The sequence below is a fragment of the Panthera uncia genome (assembly GCF_023721935.1).
Source record: "Panthera uncia isolate 11264 chromosome B2 unlocalized genomic scaffold, Puncia_PCG_1.0 HiC_scaffold_24, whole genome shotgun sequence".
Classification (NCBI taxonomy): Eukaryota; Metazoa; Chordata; class Mammalia; order Carnivora; family Felidae; genus Panthera; species Panthera uncia.
In genome coordinates this window covers 78,125,731-78,142,254 of record NW_026057580.1, presented here as the reverse complement: position 1 = coordinate 78,142,254, position 16,524 = coordinate 78,125,731, and the positions used below count along the sequence as shown (strand labels likewise).

At 34.7% G+C, this 16,524-nt stretch overlaps 1 protein-coding gene and 1 long non-coding RNA gene across 3 annotated transcripts in view; one reads left to right on the top strand and one right to left on the bottom strand.

The window, feature by feature from the left end:
• The window catches only part of LOC125938873 (uncharacterized), a 106,350-nt gene that overhangs the window by 17,775 nt on the left and 72,051 nt on the right, over positions 1–16,524 (bottom strand). The window contains exon 4 of the long non-coding RNA XR_007462845.1: positions 1,152–1,316. This is a non-coding gene — a long non-coding RNA (uncharacterized LOC125938873). The remainder of the gene's footprint in view (positions 1–1,151; positions 1,317–16,524) is intronic.
• Positions 1–16,524, top strand: part of TBC1D32 (TBC1 domain family member 32) — a 201,284-nt gene that overhangs the window by 143,363 nt on the left and 41,397 nt on the right. For both annotated transcript variants that reach the window (XM_049654268.1, XM_049654266.1), the window contains exons 27-28: positions 7,060–7,185; positions 12,529–12,612. In XM_049654268.1, the coding sequence (XP_049510225.1) occupies positions 7,060–7,185; positions 12,529–12,612 (210 nt within the window). The remainder of the gene's footprint in view (positions 1–7,059; positions 7,186–12,528; positions 12,613–16,524) is intronic.

The following is a 16,524-nucleotide window of genomic DNA, read 5'->3' as shown; positions in this document are numbered from 1 at the left end:
CTACATGAAATATAATGCAGCATAATGATGGATATTGTTTGTTATGATATTAAAAGCTTTTTGTATTATGTCTTGCACATACAGTCTATATTTTTTATGATGAATTATCAACTACTAATTTAGGCCTATGTCAGATCAGACATTTTCTTAGTCTTTTTTCTTACTGTTTCTAACCTGTAATTAAGATATATTTTCTGCAGATAAAGGTAAATAGTTTATTTGACATTCTGCTGAGGAGACTGGGAGTATGAGATTATAGTTTCCTTTCAATGCAGCAAATCTTGAGCTGCAGCTGTTGAGATACTTAGTTTAAAAATCAGAATAAATATTTTCTTTTGAATAATAAAACTTCTTATTTTCATGTACCTGTTACTTCGTGTTTGAAACAAACATCTGTGGCAACCAGGGGAGACAGATCACCTGCTAGTTTAGGTACAGGTGATAAGGGAAAACTAAGTCCCCATTTTTTAAAAACATGACCCAGTTCTTTTATGGTAAATGATTATCACATATTTAAAAAAAAGAAAAGTGGTATGATAATTCCACAATGAGGAATAATCTGTATAAAATATGGATGTCATGTGTTAAAAGCCCATTTAGTTCAAATAGAATAAAAATGTGTAATGAATTTAGATACTCCCAAATTTAGAGATATACAGAAAACTAATAGAGAATTTAAGCATCTTTGTTCTCCAAGATGGCTCCAAAGTTTTCCGTTGTTTATTATAATAAGAGTAAACTGAAAGGACTATGTTAAACTACATGGAAGAAGATAAAGAGATGTGGAAAGCAAATATTACACAAATAAGGTTTAGGATAATACAAAGATGACTATCTGAATTAAGCCTAGGAATCTATTGGTAGTTAGTTTATGAAATCTTCCATTTATTTTGTTTCTTTTGTACAATCTGTTAAAATAATCTGTATAAAGTGGGCATTCACAATTACATCTAGGAAAGAATTACTAAAAGTTTCTGTGTAAATAGCAGGTTTTCTCTGTATTTATACTGAAATTATATTTTTCCTCCCTTTGAAACTGAGGTTCTTTTTATGTTGTCCATAATAGTCTTATAATCAATATAATATTTCTATATAATAATCTTTTGAGGAAAATGATATAATATCTTCGAGAATGAAAAGATTATGCTCACCATAACAAAGAATTTCAGAGTTCAGATATGGAATATTATCAGCTGTGATTGGTGAACATTAAACTTGATTTTTTTTTTCTCTTTTCCTCGATGGTAGTAAGGAATTAGTTTAAAACAGATTTTTTAACTTTCTCTTCCCATTTTTCATTGTCTGTAAATCATAGTCTGAAGGAGCAAAGAGAAGAGCATAAACTCATTAGACACACCAAACCTTTCTTTGGAAATCAAAACAGTAGTTTATTATGGGAACTTCATAGCTAGATGTGTAATTAATGTACTGGAACTAAATTATGGTATTTTAATTTCTCTAAAAATAATATTGTAGGGTTAGAAATATATAAACACATTTTATATAAAAATGTGCATTAAGGGAATTTTATATTTAGTGTATAGAATATAAACCTGGATTCCTCATGGGGAAGTAGGATATTTTTTTTCTCATTTAACCCTAAGAAGTAAATATTCATTTCATTATAGGAGACTGGATTGTACCCAGAAAGGAGCCAGAATCTCATAAGAAGATGTAATGAGGATTTTAAAAATCTATATACTTGAAAACACTTTAATACTGTGATTAGGGTTCTTGCAAGTGAATCATTTATACATGCCCATACATTTACTTTTTTTTTTTTAATGTTTATTTTTGAGAGAGACAGACAGACACACTGGGTGTGAGTGGGAGAGGGGCAGAGAGAGACACACACACACAGACTCCAAAGCAGGCTCTGAGCTGTCAGCATAGAGCCCAATGCAGGGCTTGCACTCAGAAACTGCCCAATTATGGCCTGAGCTGAAGTCGGGCACTTAACTAACTGAGCCACCTAGGCACCTCTATACATTCTCATATACTTAATTAAGGTTTATTAAGTTTTTTTTTTCTGGTCAAGGTATTTTATTTTTCATAAAAATATAATTGTACAGTGCTCTTCAGAGAAAGAAAAATTCCCTCACTGCCCCCAAAGATCATGTAATTTTGTAATAATCTTCCTCTTTTTAAAAACTATGTAATTGATAATATGCACATGCTTTCTTATGAAATATTGAGTTCTAATACAGACTTTATATCAAATTAGGAACTATAATTGCTCATATTTTAGTGAAACTAATATGCTTAGAAGATTTTACTCACTGACATTTTCAATTATATCAACATTTACATACATGTATGTAAGTATACTCAATTTTTTTTATATACAACGAATGCATCTGTTTTTTTCTTTTGAGAGAGAGCGTGTGTGTGTGTGTGTGTGTGTGTGTGTGTGTGTGTGTGTGTATACACGGGGGAGGGGCAGAGGGAGAGGAAAAGAGAGACTCTCAAGCAGGCCCCATGCTCAGCACAGAGTCCAACACGGGGCTCTGTCCCACAGCTCTGGGATGATGATCTGAGCTGAAATCTAGAGTTGGCTGCTCAACTGACTGAACCAACTAGGCACCCCAGAATGCATCCATTTTAAGAATAGTTTGAATTTTGACATACTTTTGCACACATAATCACCACCATAATCAAATATGTAACATTTTCATGACCCTGCAAAAGTTCCCTTTGTCCCTTGCAGTCATCTTCTCTCTACTCCCAGTCTCAGGCAACTACTGATTTTCCCCCCACTACTGTAGATTAGGATTTCTCATCCTCAGCACTCTTAATATTTGGGGGTGGGTAACTGCTTGTTACCAGAGGGTGCAGTCCTATGCATTGTAGGATTTTTAGCAGCATCCCTGGTCTACCCACTAGATGCCAGTAGAACTGTCTCTGTATTCCCCACTGTACAATCAGTGACAATCACAAATGTCTCTAAAGACTGCTGAAATACCTCCTTGAGAACAAAACGTAGTCCATTTGAGAAGAGCTACCAAGGATTAGTTTTCCTATAACTAGTGGTTCATACAAATAGAATTATATAGGATACTTTTGCGCCTAATTTTTTTCAGCATAGTAGTTTTGAGATTCATCCAGTTTGTTACATGTACCATATGCTGTCTGTTTTTACTAAGTGGAATTCCAGTACTGATAAACTACAATTGGTTTAAATTGTAGCAAAGCTTTTGATTTTGTTCATATTTTCTTTAAATACTTAAAAATAGCTACTTTAAAATCTTTGCTAATCATATCACTTTAGTTCTTTCATCTATTAGTTGATTTAGCTACTGGTTTGAGCCACATTTTTCCCTTTTCTCATGTTAGAGATTTTTTTTTTATTAGATATGAGACGTTATTGATATCACACTGTTGAATGCGGGATTTTGGTTTTCTTTAAACATTTTTTGGAGTGCTGTCAAGTTAAAGATCAGTTTGATCTTTTCAAGGCTTTGATTTTTTGATTAGGGTGAGTGTAGAATTGCCTTCATTGCTAACTTAATACTATTACTAACTGCCTGGTAGTTAAGGACTCTTCACCCTGGAACTTGGACATCTGGTAGCAACCATGTATGCTCTGGGAATTGTTCATTTTACAAGTTTCCAACTGTTTTTTGCCCAACTTTGTGGGGTTTCACTCTTCATTTGCAGAGCTGAGTATTTCGCAATCAGCTTGACAAAGATTTACACAGATCTCTCTAGTTTTTGGCTCTGCTCTTTTCAGTACTATAATCTATAAATTTTAGTCTCCTCAGTCTGTCTCTGCAATTTGACTTCTGTCTCTTCAACTTTGGAAGACCTCCATGGCATCCCCCTTCCTGCATAGTGATCTTGGAATTGCCTTCAAGAAGAAAGCCCAGGTGTAAAGCTGACCACATTTTGTTTGTTTGTTTGTTTGTTTAAATTTAAAAAAATTTATAAAGCTCACCACATTAGTTTCCCTTTTCTCCAGCAAAACAGTCCTCTACAGCCTATTGGCCAATGTTTGAAAACAGTTGTTTATTATATTTTATTTTTCATGTTGTTTACAGCAGGACAGCAGGTCTATTCCCAGTACCTATATCATGACCAGAGACAAAACTCTGGGTTTCTTTTGTGTTGTTATAAACATAGAAATTTTTGGACAACACCAGATTCATATTTGCTCTACTCACATAATCACTAATTTAGAGTTATTGTACTCCTTATACTACCGTTCCTATGATTTATTTCCTCTTGCCTCATTCTCCATGTCCAGGAGCCTTTGCTTATGTAACACCTTTGGCCTCTCTCTGGACTTCCCACTTTACTCTGCACAAAAGTAGGAAGAGTGGTAGGCGAACTTGGGAGAGGGTTGGAAAATCTTGAATTATCCTTCTTGTGTAGGCTGTACTTTCAAGTTAGCCTGTCTGTAGGTTGTATTGACACCTTTTAATTAGGGGAGGCCTTTGGTTGTCAATCATTGTCTGTGACTGAATAGGTTAGTTCATTGTGAGGGAGACATTTGGAAGTCCTTGTGGCAGCACACCCAGGTAATGGTGCCTATGTTAGCTGTTTTGGTCCTAACAGATTTCTTTTTTTTTTTTTTTTTTAATTTTTTTTTAATGTTTCTTTATTTTTAATATGAAATTTATTGTCAAATTGGTTTCCATACAACACCCAGTGCTCATCCCAACAGGTGCCCTCTTCAATAACCATTACCCACCCTCCCCTCTGACAGCCCAAATTCCAATTTCCAGGTAAACTGGACCCTTTAGCTCTTCCACTGACTGGTAGATCCATATGCATACCACATCTGCTGCTTCAGCACTGTTTACAGTTATGGTGCCTTGTGCTTTTTTTCTTAGAATGAGATGATGAAAAGCGAAACAGAATAGCAAATGTGAAGGAATGGACAGAGGGAGGGAAGAGGGAAAGAATAATATAGGATTGTTAAATAGCAGGTAATTTATGAAAGAGCTATGTGGGCATCTTCTACTTGAAGGAGATAGTAGTTAGAAGACAGATTACACAAAGATGGAAAAGACCTAGAGGAGGAAAGAGAGATGAAAAACTGCATTTGTCTTTGCAGTCATGTGCCACTAGTGATTCCTATTAGACTCTAGGTAGTTTGTTCTTGGGAAGTAAGTTATGTAGATATTCTAAATGGAAACTACAAAAACTTATTTTAATGCTGTGTTGCATTAAGTATTTTACCTAAGTCATGTTAAGATACATTTAACATTATAACGTTGTTATTAGTAACATAATTTTCAACAAAATTATCAGCTTTGGTATTTCTTGAGTTTAGGTTAAAGGTTTTGAGAGTTTTTATTTCAAAGAATCATTTTTACTTTGATTTAATCACTTTAATTTTTCTCTAGTTATTGTTTCTGATTGAGGCTATTTATGAAATGTTACAGGATTATTTTGGTCTTAATATTCAAAGAGAATATTTATACTAAGTATCTGAATTACACATTCTTTGAACAAACAATTCTTTCTGACTCATGTGTATATTTGTGTGAGTATGCATATCTTTGGTATGTTTACTTGTATACTCATGTTTGTATAAAAGAATATGTAGCTTTGATATGCAAAGGCTTTTTTTGTGACCTACATGTCAAATAAGGACATATTTACATAAATTATGATTTATATATTTAATTATATTATTTTAGATTTCATAACCATGGGAGCTGTGTGACATATATATATCTGCTTTTTTAGGACTAAATAAAACCAATTTAGATCATAGGAATGATATGTCTTAATTGCAGTATTATACACACACACACACACACACACATATATATATATACAGGCATACAAACATATGGTTTATGTCATGTGGTATTCATTAAGGCAAGTGACTTTGTCTTAATTGTTGTAGCCAAGATACATACATATCTTGTATGTAGGAGCTCCATACATATTTATTGAATATATTTTTACAAGTATTGAATGAAAAAAATAGAACAGTTTGGTATGGTAGGATGATTAAGTTTTTAAAGCTCTAAGAATAAGGACCTGTTTTATTATAATTTTATTTTATTTTATTTTTGAAAAGAAGAGTTGATTGAAACTATCTCTGGTATTAGATTGACCACTGTTATTTCCCAGTGGGATTTATCACCCCAAATAGAGCTTAGGCAGATGTACTTGTGCTGGTAGTGTTCCCAGACACATCTTTGGGCAGGAGCAGTCAGGCCTTTGACCCTTTATTTTCAAAAGGTGGTTTTTTCCTTTTTGATCCCAAAAATCTCTTTCAAAGAAAGTTAAAAGGTATGAACTCATGTGACTACCTATTCCCCCATGATCTTCTAGAAAATAACATTTTTGCTTCTTTTTTCTTTCCCTTGAATCTTTGCCTACATATATGTGGGAAGATATTATATATGTTTGTTTGAATAAATACTTGTATATCCTTTTCTTAGGGATGCCAAAGTCCTTACTTAATATATTATTAATAGTTGTTTTCTAATGCTAAATCTCATAAGAATGAAATTAAAGTGGAAGATGGAAAAATCTCATGGGAATAAAACTAAATTTAACATGGAAAAGTAAAATTAGATGAAAGTTCCCATGTATTCATGAAATTGCTTAGAAAGAAGTTATATTTTAGCGTCATCCATTTTCAGTATAATTTTTTGCAAGAAGTGGAAATAAATGATTGACTAGAAATTTTTCTATGCTTATGTTTTCTTTTTGCTTTTAAAGGAATTAATAAAATTGTATATCAGTGTGCATGAAATAAGAGTATAATGTTCATGTCCATATATGTAATGAAATCTTACATTTATTACATCTGTTATTTGATGTCTATTCAAATACTCAGTAATGAGTCACTTTCATATAAGAAAAAGAATATTCAAGCATTATGGTTATAAGTCAGTCCATTTTGTGAGCTTTTAAATTTTTTCTGGGCATTTAATAAATATAAATAGCAATTGATTGTATAAGATGTAATTACAGAAAATGTTTTCTTTTGAAAGCCATATACTATACTTTTTCTGGAATTTGTAACTATTTAGATATTTAACATTAATACTTATTTTTCAGTGTTTCTCATAATATAGCTATGTTTCTTATTAGACAATGATCTTGGCAATCTTTTATTATGCTTCAAAATGTCTGATAAACAAACTGAGTGGATAGAAAACTGCCGAAAACAGTTTTGCAAAATGATGAAGGCCAAACCCGATATAATCAGTGGAAGTGGTGAGTACGTTGTTTAATTTTTGTGGGGGATTTTTTGCATGAAAATTATATTAATGGAAGTTGTGTTTCCTGTGGATTAGTACTGGCATGTCTAGAATACATAATACTCATTCCAGAAGTCCATTAACTTCTGAGAAACTTATGATCCTTGAAAACAAAAATTAAAATCTGAGATGCAAGGAAGCTGGAGGCCAGAAAGAATATGGAGGAAGATGCCCACCGACCCTTACTCCCTAATACCAGTAAAATTGTAGGCAGCACATAAACTATCAAAAAAATTAAAATCTGAGAGACGACAAAACTTTTTTTTAAACTAAGAGGTCTTGGTAAGCAAAATTGAATACTGATCTGACTTTACCTAGGTAATAATTTGCTTGGTTTCACCAGCTTTCCCCTGAATTTACCATACTGCTACATTTTTGGAAACTTGATTGACTTTTTTACTGATACATATTTTAAAACTCGGCCACATCCAGCCAAATAAATGTAGTTACTCTTAAGGAAATTGGAATTTTATTTTGAGGTGATGGCTATGTTTCCTAAACTAGCAAATAATTTGTTTTATATTCACATAGTTGTGCATTTGTTTTCTAAAAATCATCATTTTTAAATGAACATTATTTTGAATAAAAGTCTAAGGAAAAGGTTCTAATGTAAACATATGATAGATTTTTTTTGTAAACTATAATTTAAAATTGTCCACTTTATTAGCCATGCTTTATGGTTTTCATATTTGTATCATTTGTTATAAAATTAAAAGTGGGAAAAATATATTTTGTTGTTGGAGAAATTACATTTTCAGAGACAAGTGGTATATATTTGTGGGCACCTCAGAGGTGAATTCTCTGAATTTTCTTTTTGCCTAGTATATCCTAGAAAGAGTGATTAAGAAGGCCATCAAGTCATAGGCTCAAAAGGCGGGGTCAATAAAAGCATACTCTCTTTAACCAAAAGGAGCAGGAGAGGGGTAGCCTATCAAGATACTTTTTATAGAAAGTGACCACTTTAATCCAACCATAGAACCCACCATAGAGAATCCTGCTAGCAAGACTTGGGCATAGCCTGGACTTCCATCCTTACCTGGCAGTAATGGGGCACCCTTGCTGCTCCTTACTAGGATTGTATCAGAGGAGACTCAGGTCGAAAGTTCAGGATTTTTACCATCATTCAGTAGTAACAGGGCCACCACCCCTCCTTCCCTCCCTTCCACACATGTTTTTTTTGTCTCACACATGCAAATTTAAAATTAGAAAGTATCAACAAAGAAATAAAGAAAATCCAAAAGGACATTTTAGAAATGAAAATACTGTAACCAAAATAAAAAGCTAAATGGATTGGTCAACAATAAATTGGAAAGGACAGAAGGAAGGATTGGTAAACTTGAAGGTATTAACAGAGAGGAAATAGACTGAAAAACAAAAAAAAAATTAACAGAGTCCCAGAGACTTATGGAACCATAACAAAAGATCTAACATGTCATTGGAGACCTGGAAAGAGGTTAGGACTACAAATGTATTTGAAGAAATATAGTTAAAACTTTCCAAATTTTCAAGAAACCTAAACTTGTGGATTCAAGAACCACAACCAGGGTAAACCCAAAGAAACTCACACCAAGACACAATATAGTCAAACTTTTAAAAACTAAAGACAAGGGGCAACTGGGTGGCTCAGTCGGTAAAGTGTCTGACTTCGGCTCAGGTCATGATCTCGTGGTCCGTGAGTTCGAGCCCCATGTCGGGCTCTGTGCTAACAGCCTGGAGCCTGTTTTGGATTTTGTGTCTCCCTCTCTATCTGCCCCTCCCCCTTTCATGCTCTGTCTCTGTCTCAAAAATAAACGTTAAAATAAATTTAAAAAATAAAAACTAAAGACAAAAAGAATCTTGAAAGCAGAGAAGGTAAGAAACATCTTTTTTTAAATTTTTTTCAACGTTTGTTTATTTTTGGAAGATAGAGACAGAGCATGAGCAGGGGAGGGACAGAGAGAGAGAGGGAGACACAGAATCCGAAGCAAGTTCCAGGCTCTGAGCCGTCAGCACAGAGCTGGACGCGGGGCTCGAACTCATGAATGATGAAATCATGACCTGAGATGAAATCAGACACTTAACGGACTGAGCCACCCAGGCGCCCCAGAAGAAACAACATCTTACCTACAGGGGAAAATCAATACTGTTGATTTCTCACCAGAAAAGATGGAGGACAGAGGGAGTAGTGTGACATTCAAGCACTGAAAATAGTCTTCAGGAATAGAAAATCAAGACATTTTCAGATGAAGAATTTGTCAAAGCAGACCTATTCTAAATGAAGGGATAAAGGAAGTTATCTCTGTACTGTCCTCAGAACTTTCTGAATCTATAATTATATAAAGTAAATTTTCTTTAAAAATATAGAGGAAAGAATGAATATAAGCTACTTGAGAACATTGAAAAGGCAAGTACCACGTGTAGATTAGTTTTTAGTATTATTCCATGGCTATAGCCTATCTCTCAAAATATTTGGAAGTGCCTAGTGCTGTTCATAAGGGTTGCTGGGCAAAATGAATATACTGTATTGGAACCAGAAATCCAGAACCTTCTTCAGATAGTTTGGTAATGCCATTTTTGCATATGATGTCTAGAATTACTTTATCTAAAAGCTCTCAATGTATGGATCTAATAGCATAATTTTGCATTTCAAGATCAGTACTTCCCAGAAAATAGTGTGCTTTGCAAACACCTGCAATTAGTCTGGTGGCTATTAAGTTTCAAATCATATTGTGTTTACCTCCCTCACAGATGTGATGAAGAATTTTCCCAGTTCATGGAGTTTGTTTAGGTGTCTGTCCGATGGCTAACCCTGATTTGGGGCATAGGATTCAAAGAATTGTTTAGCAGTATGCTGTGACTTTTCTCATTAATTCAAACATTTTACTTGTGTGCATAACACATAGCAAACATATGGTTGTGCTAAAATGAGAATGATTATAATTTTAAATGGATATTTCCACTTTAAAACTAACTTTTTATATAACCTTTGCTACTCATGTGTATCTCACCTCTTATTTGTATCATTGAATTCAGAATGATTGTTTCTAAAATTCATCAAGATACTCTTAAAAAATTATAATCTCAAGAGACAATATTAAGTGACATAAACACATGGAGGTTGAAAGCTCTCACCTAAGGGCTATTATTTATGTATAGATTCATAGATAAAAAGCTTTGAAAGATTTTTCTGTGAGTGAGAGAATTTATCCTTATGCCTGTGAAGATAGAACCCTTAAACAACTAGAAGTTCAAATAATTGTCAATACTGGTGCCCTTTCTGATCCTCAACAATTACATTCTCATACTTTTTAATACTTACTTTAATTTGAAATCATAATATGAGTAGAATTCAGTAAATTTTGTTTTTACCTTAAGGCATTAAAATATTGTGATACATGACTTATCAGAGCTACAGTTATTGGAAAGCACATGTTGTTATTCCTATTTGATTTACATTTTTCACATGTTGAACACTAATTTTCTTTGTGACTTATGTGCTTAAAATGTACTTGGATATGAAAAAGAGACCATTTGATTAATGTAAATCAGAGTCAATATCCTGAATGTAATACATAGTTTAAAAGGTGACTTGGGGCACCTGGGTGGCTCAGTTGGTTGAGCAACTGACTTCGGCTCTGGTCATTATCTCACAGCTCGTGAGTTCGAGCCCCATGTCAGGGCTCTGTGCTGACAGCTCATAGCCTGGAGCATGCCTCAGATTCTGTGTCTCCCTCTCTTTCTGCCCCTAACCCACTTGCATTCTGTCTCTGTCTCTCTCAAAAATATATAAACATTAAAAAAAACTTTTTGAAGGCGACTTAAACTTGCTTGCTAAATATACATGTATAAGCGTGTAAGTTGCTTTAAAGATACATTTCTTTCCAGCAAAATAATTTGGATTCTATATTAAGTATAATTCAACTGGTTATATACATTTTGAGGATAATAAATTCAAACACAGTGGCATATCTATGTGACATTGTCAGAGAAAAGCTTACTTTTTTTTTTTTTTTTGCTCAGTTCAGTACTGTTCACTAGTAGAAAGGCATTTCTTCCTATTTTTTTTTTAATTTTTTTAAACGTTTTTATTTATTTTTGAGACAGAGAGAGACAGAGCATGAACGGGGGAGGGTCAGAGAGAGGGAGACACAGAATCTGAAACAGGCTCCAGGCTCTGAGCGGTCAGCACAGAGCCCGACGCAGGGCTCGAACTCACGGACCACGAGATCATGACCTGAGCTGAAGTCGGCCGCTCAACCGACTGAGCCACCCAGGTGCCCCTCTTCCTATTTTTTTAAATATGAACTTTATTTTTTAGAGCAACTTTAGATTCGCAGCAAAATTCAGCAGAAAGTACAGAATTCCCATATACATTCTATGCCTGCATATATGCACAACTTTCCCCACTATAAATATCTCACATCAGAGCGATACCCCTGTTACAATCAATGAACCTACATCATTGTCTCCCAAAGTACATAGTTTATATTAGGGTTCATTCCTAGTGTTTGTACATCCTATGAATTTTTTTTAGTGTTTATTTTTTGAGAGAGAGCGCACGCATGTGAGTGGGGGAGGGGTGGGGGAGGGGGACAGAAGATCTGAAGCGGGCTCTGTACTGAAAGCAATGAACCTAATGCGAGGCTCAAACTCATGAACCATGAGATCATGACCTGAGTCGAAGTCAGATGCTTAAACAACTGAGCCACCCAGGTGCCATGTACATTTTATAAATTTTAACAAATGTATAATGGGGGAGATTTATCATACAGAAGAGTATCATTGCCCTAAAATTCCTGTTTTCTGCCAGTGCATCTTACCCTTTGCCCAGTTGCTGGCAAGCTTACTTTTGATCCAGTTGTCTTGAACATATATAAAGTTGCAAAGTGTCTAAAACACCTAACATGTCCTGGTTTTGAAAGAGGAGAACTGTCCCTTGACTGTGGTCTTGGAGTTCAGATAAGTTTTTTTTTGTATGTGTGAATAATGATAAGATATTATAGCCTAATTAGTGATGATTTTCTTTCTGTATCGAAATCATTTAGCAAGTTCTGAAGTAATCCATAGAGAATCTAAAGATAACATGATTCTTTTCCAGTTTTACATTGAATAGGTTCTCAGTGAAGCAATTAAAATTTAATTTACATTGGAAACATTGTTATGAATATTAAAGTGGTATGTGTTTTGAATTGGACCCCCTTAAGAGTGTAACTGTGAAGAAGTTCAGATGACTTTTATCTACTAGTCTGTGACTTTAGAGATGCATTATCATGTATATTCTTAACCTTTAATATCCTAATTATTCTCTTGTTTATTACAGCTTTACCAGAATTGCTTGAAAAATGTGTGCTTCATCTCTCTGAAAGCCCATCTGAATGCTACTTCCCCTCAGTGGAATATACAGGTACGTTTTAAACATCTTGAATTTTGAAAAGTACTTAGTTATCTAAAAAATAGATAATATTTCATAGAGCTAATTAGATTAAAAATATGCACAAACTTGCATCTTAAAAATCTCTCACTTGGTGGGGCGCCTGGGTGGCGCAGTCGGTTAAGCGTCCGACTTCAGCCAGGTCACGATCTCGTGGTCCGTGAGTTCGAGCCCCGCGTCAGGCTCTGGGCTGATGGCTCGGAGCCTGGAGCCTGTTTCTGATTCTGTGTCTCCCTCTCTCTCTGCCCCTCCCCCATTCATGCTCTGTCTCTCTCTGTCCCAAAAATAAATTAAAAAAAAAAAAACGTTGAAAAAAAAAAAATCTCTCACTTGGTGTTATGGATAATCTAGATATCTTTCAGTCTCTTCTGTGCAAATGTGTGAGTTTTCTTATAACTTTCTAACTCCTTTCTGAGCTCTTTTTTTTCCCATCTACCCATCAAAAGTTATTTTCCTTTAAGGCAGTGTCTTCTCTTCTGATTCTATTCACTGTCCTCTAGTGATCTCATTTGTTTGTACGATTTTACCTACTTTATATATTGATAACTTCTGATTCACATCCTCCATTCAAAGATCAACTATAAGCTTCATTGTGGTATTCCCAGCTGCTTGATAGGTAAATATCACCTAGAGGTGCTATGGAAGCCCTCAAACTTGAAATGTCCAACAGGGCCCTCACCTCATCAGACCTTATTAATATGCACTCTTTTTCTACAGTGTCTATTTTGGTGGGCAGTACTACTGTCCATCTAAACCAGAAACTGAGTAAATCCACATTTTATGTGGATTTAAGTCCACATTTTCTTCCCAATTACCAAACCATGTTAATTCTGTGTTCTTAATAGATCTCAAGTGTATCTACTTAATTGATTTCTTTGTTCAGGCCACCATTACTTCTTGCCTCAAGTATTACAACAGCCTCTTTTCCTGGTGTTGTTGATTAGAATCTGATTTCTCTTCAAAGGTATTCTTTGTGCTGCTCTCAGAGTGATCTTTGAAGTGCGAATCTGAACCATTCATTCCTGTATTCCCTGGAAGATCACCATTGACCATTGCATAAAGTCTAAGCTTCTTATCATAAAACCTAAGGCCTTATGTTATCCTTCCCTTTTCTTCCTCTCCAGCATCATGTCTTTCTCTCCTTGCCTTTTATTTATTTTTCAGGAACCCTAAACTATTAGTACGGCCAACTTCTCCTTCCCCCACCCAAATACACATTCGTTTATTAAACGGATATCGTTCTCTAGTATTTAGTAGAATTATTCTAAGCATTTAAGCACAGCAGGAAACAAAAGAAGGAGAAAATCTTGCCTTCTGGTGGGAGCACAGACAATAAAGAAATGTTTCAGTATATCAAATAGTATGATAGCGAATGAGAAATACACAGCAGGGAAGAGGGCTACAGAGTGCTGTTTGGGCACGAAGGTTACATTATTAAATCATGTTCAGACTAGCAGAAGTTGGGAGCAAGATAAGTAGATATTTTCAGGGGAGGAGAATTCCAGCTAGTGACCAGGAAGGAGACATGAGTGTCTGAACACAAGTACAGGAGAAGCATTGTAGGTATTGAAAGCAGACAGGGAAGGATGATAGAGGGCTTTTGAAAGTCACTGTAGCATCTTGAACATAGGAACACATGCTCAGATTTACACAAAAATCACTATGATGGTGGCTGTGTTGAGAAAAGACTGAAGGGAGGACAAAGGACTAAAGCAGGAAGATGGATTAGGAGGCTATTGAGAAGATGCAGTTGAAAAATGGTAATGGTCTGGATGAGGATGTCAGTGGGAGATAGAAATATTTGGATTCTGGGTATATTTTGATTAGAGAGCCAACAGAATTGAGTAACAGATTGACTATGGAATGTAAGAGAAAGGAAGGAATTAAAGACTCTAAGTTATTGATCCAAACCACTGGAAGGATGAGATTATCATACACTGAGATGGGGGAGAAATAGGTTTGAGAGAGGGGGTGAAGAGCTTGATTTTATGTTATGTTTTGAATGCTTGTTATACATTTAAATAGATAATTTTTTTTTTACACTGGATTGGATATTTGAATCTAGCATTTAGGGGAAAAATGTGAGCTGGAAATATAAATTGCTAAATCATTAGCTTCATATACAAAGCCAATATGCATCTCTGTCATATCTTTCTCACATTCTGACTTAATGTCTAATTCTTCATGTGACAGTAAACTCCTATAGGGTAGTTTCCATATCTTATCTATCATATCCTCTGCAACTAGAATGGCAGTATTAAGAAATATTTGACAAATAAAAGAATGGCTAAAAGAATGAAGGGGGGGGCTTCATAAATTATGTCAATCAGTTTGTCTTAATTTTAGTAGGCAATAGATTAAATCCTTTGAGATTTCTGAGCAGAAGCCTTACTTGATTCATCTGTACTTTAGGAAGATTATTTTAGTGACTGTGTAAAGGATGCAGTAGAGTGAAATCTGTCAAAGGTGAATATCCAGAATGGGAGGGTTGGTAAACAAGAGATAGTGAACGTAGCAGAGATGTAGCAAAGACTCATGATTAATAGATAATCAAGAGATATTGCTCCTCTTCCTCATTACGGTGGCATGACTCCTCTGTTTGCTGGAGAAATTATCATTTAAATATTTATTCAAGTTAGACAGTATACATCATATTTACTTAAAAATATTTACTTCCAGTCTGGGCCAGCCTATCCCTCTGACTCTATTACCACTATCAAAGACCTCCCGTGCATTCATGTCACTGAACCTTTGTTCTGCCTCTTCCTCCTGAATGAGCTTTCCTCTTCCCATGACACCCATAGGATAATGTCCAACTCAACTGTAAAGTTGCAGCTACAATGTTCCCTTCCCTCTTACTAAGTAGATGTTCCTCCTCTGTGCTCATTGTTATATTCACTTTAAACTACTATTTTGATATTTGTTGTATGTGGCTAGTTTCAATTATCCCATTAGGTCTCAAACTCCGTTGTATCTTTAATATAGTATTTGATATATTTTTATTAAAATAAATACATATACTGTAACATAATTATCTGTATTCACACAAATACATCTGTATAACAATTCTAAATATATTGGTAATTGCATATACACATATGAACATACACCTAATTATTTACACAGTAACCTTTAATGCAGGTTTGGCAAAGGGGTGAAATAGAACATAAGAAATGAGAACAAAGAAATGAGAGGAAAATATAAGGTAGTATTAAACAGAAATTTAGGTAAATGAAGGGAATTGATACATATTGAGCACCTCTTATGAGCTAAGTAGTATGCTGAGGTACTTGATGTGTGTTCTTTATTCAACCCTATGAATAACTACACTTTGCAGTAGGCATAATCATCACATTTAAAATCAGGCAATTGAAGTACAGAGGAAAGAAAACAAATTGTGAAGAGAATTTTGCAGAATACCATTTGTGAAGAAAATGATAACTTTATGAATAAGCCTGGAAATGTATGTGAAAACATACAGGGATTAATGGTCATGTCTGTGACTAAGAGAGGAAACAAGAAATGGTAATTATGGAGATTTGCGTGGCCATTCCCTAGTCTTCAGTATAATCTCCAATTTCTGCAGCTATCCTTGGCACATTGTTGGGTCACATTTTCTGTAGATATGTTTTATAAATCATCTAATACTTAACAAGACTAATTGCTCAATACGTATACATTCATTGCCCTGTATTAAATTTCTCAATTATGCTGAGGGAGATTTCAGATGTTGGCTTTTTTGGATGTATGATCGAGGCAGATAAACTCCAAATGTGAATTTAAATTCTTTAAAGGCTCCTGCTGAACAGCTGTCCACTGGAGTTTTAGAGTACAGCCAAAAATAAGGTAGCTTCTTATTTATTGATTGTACAGTATATATTATGA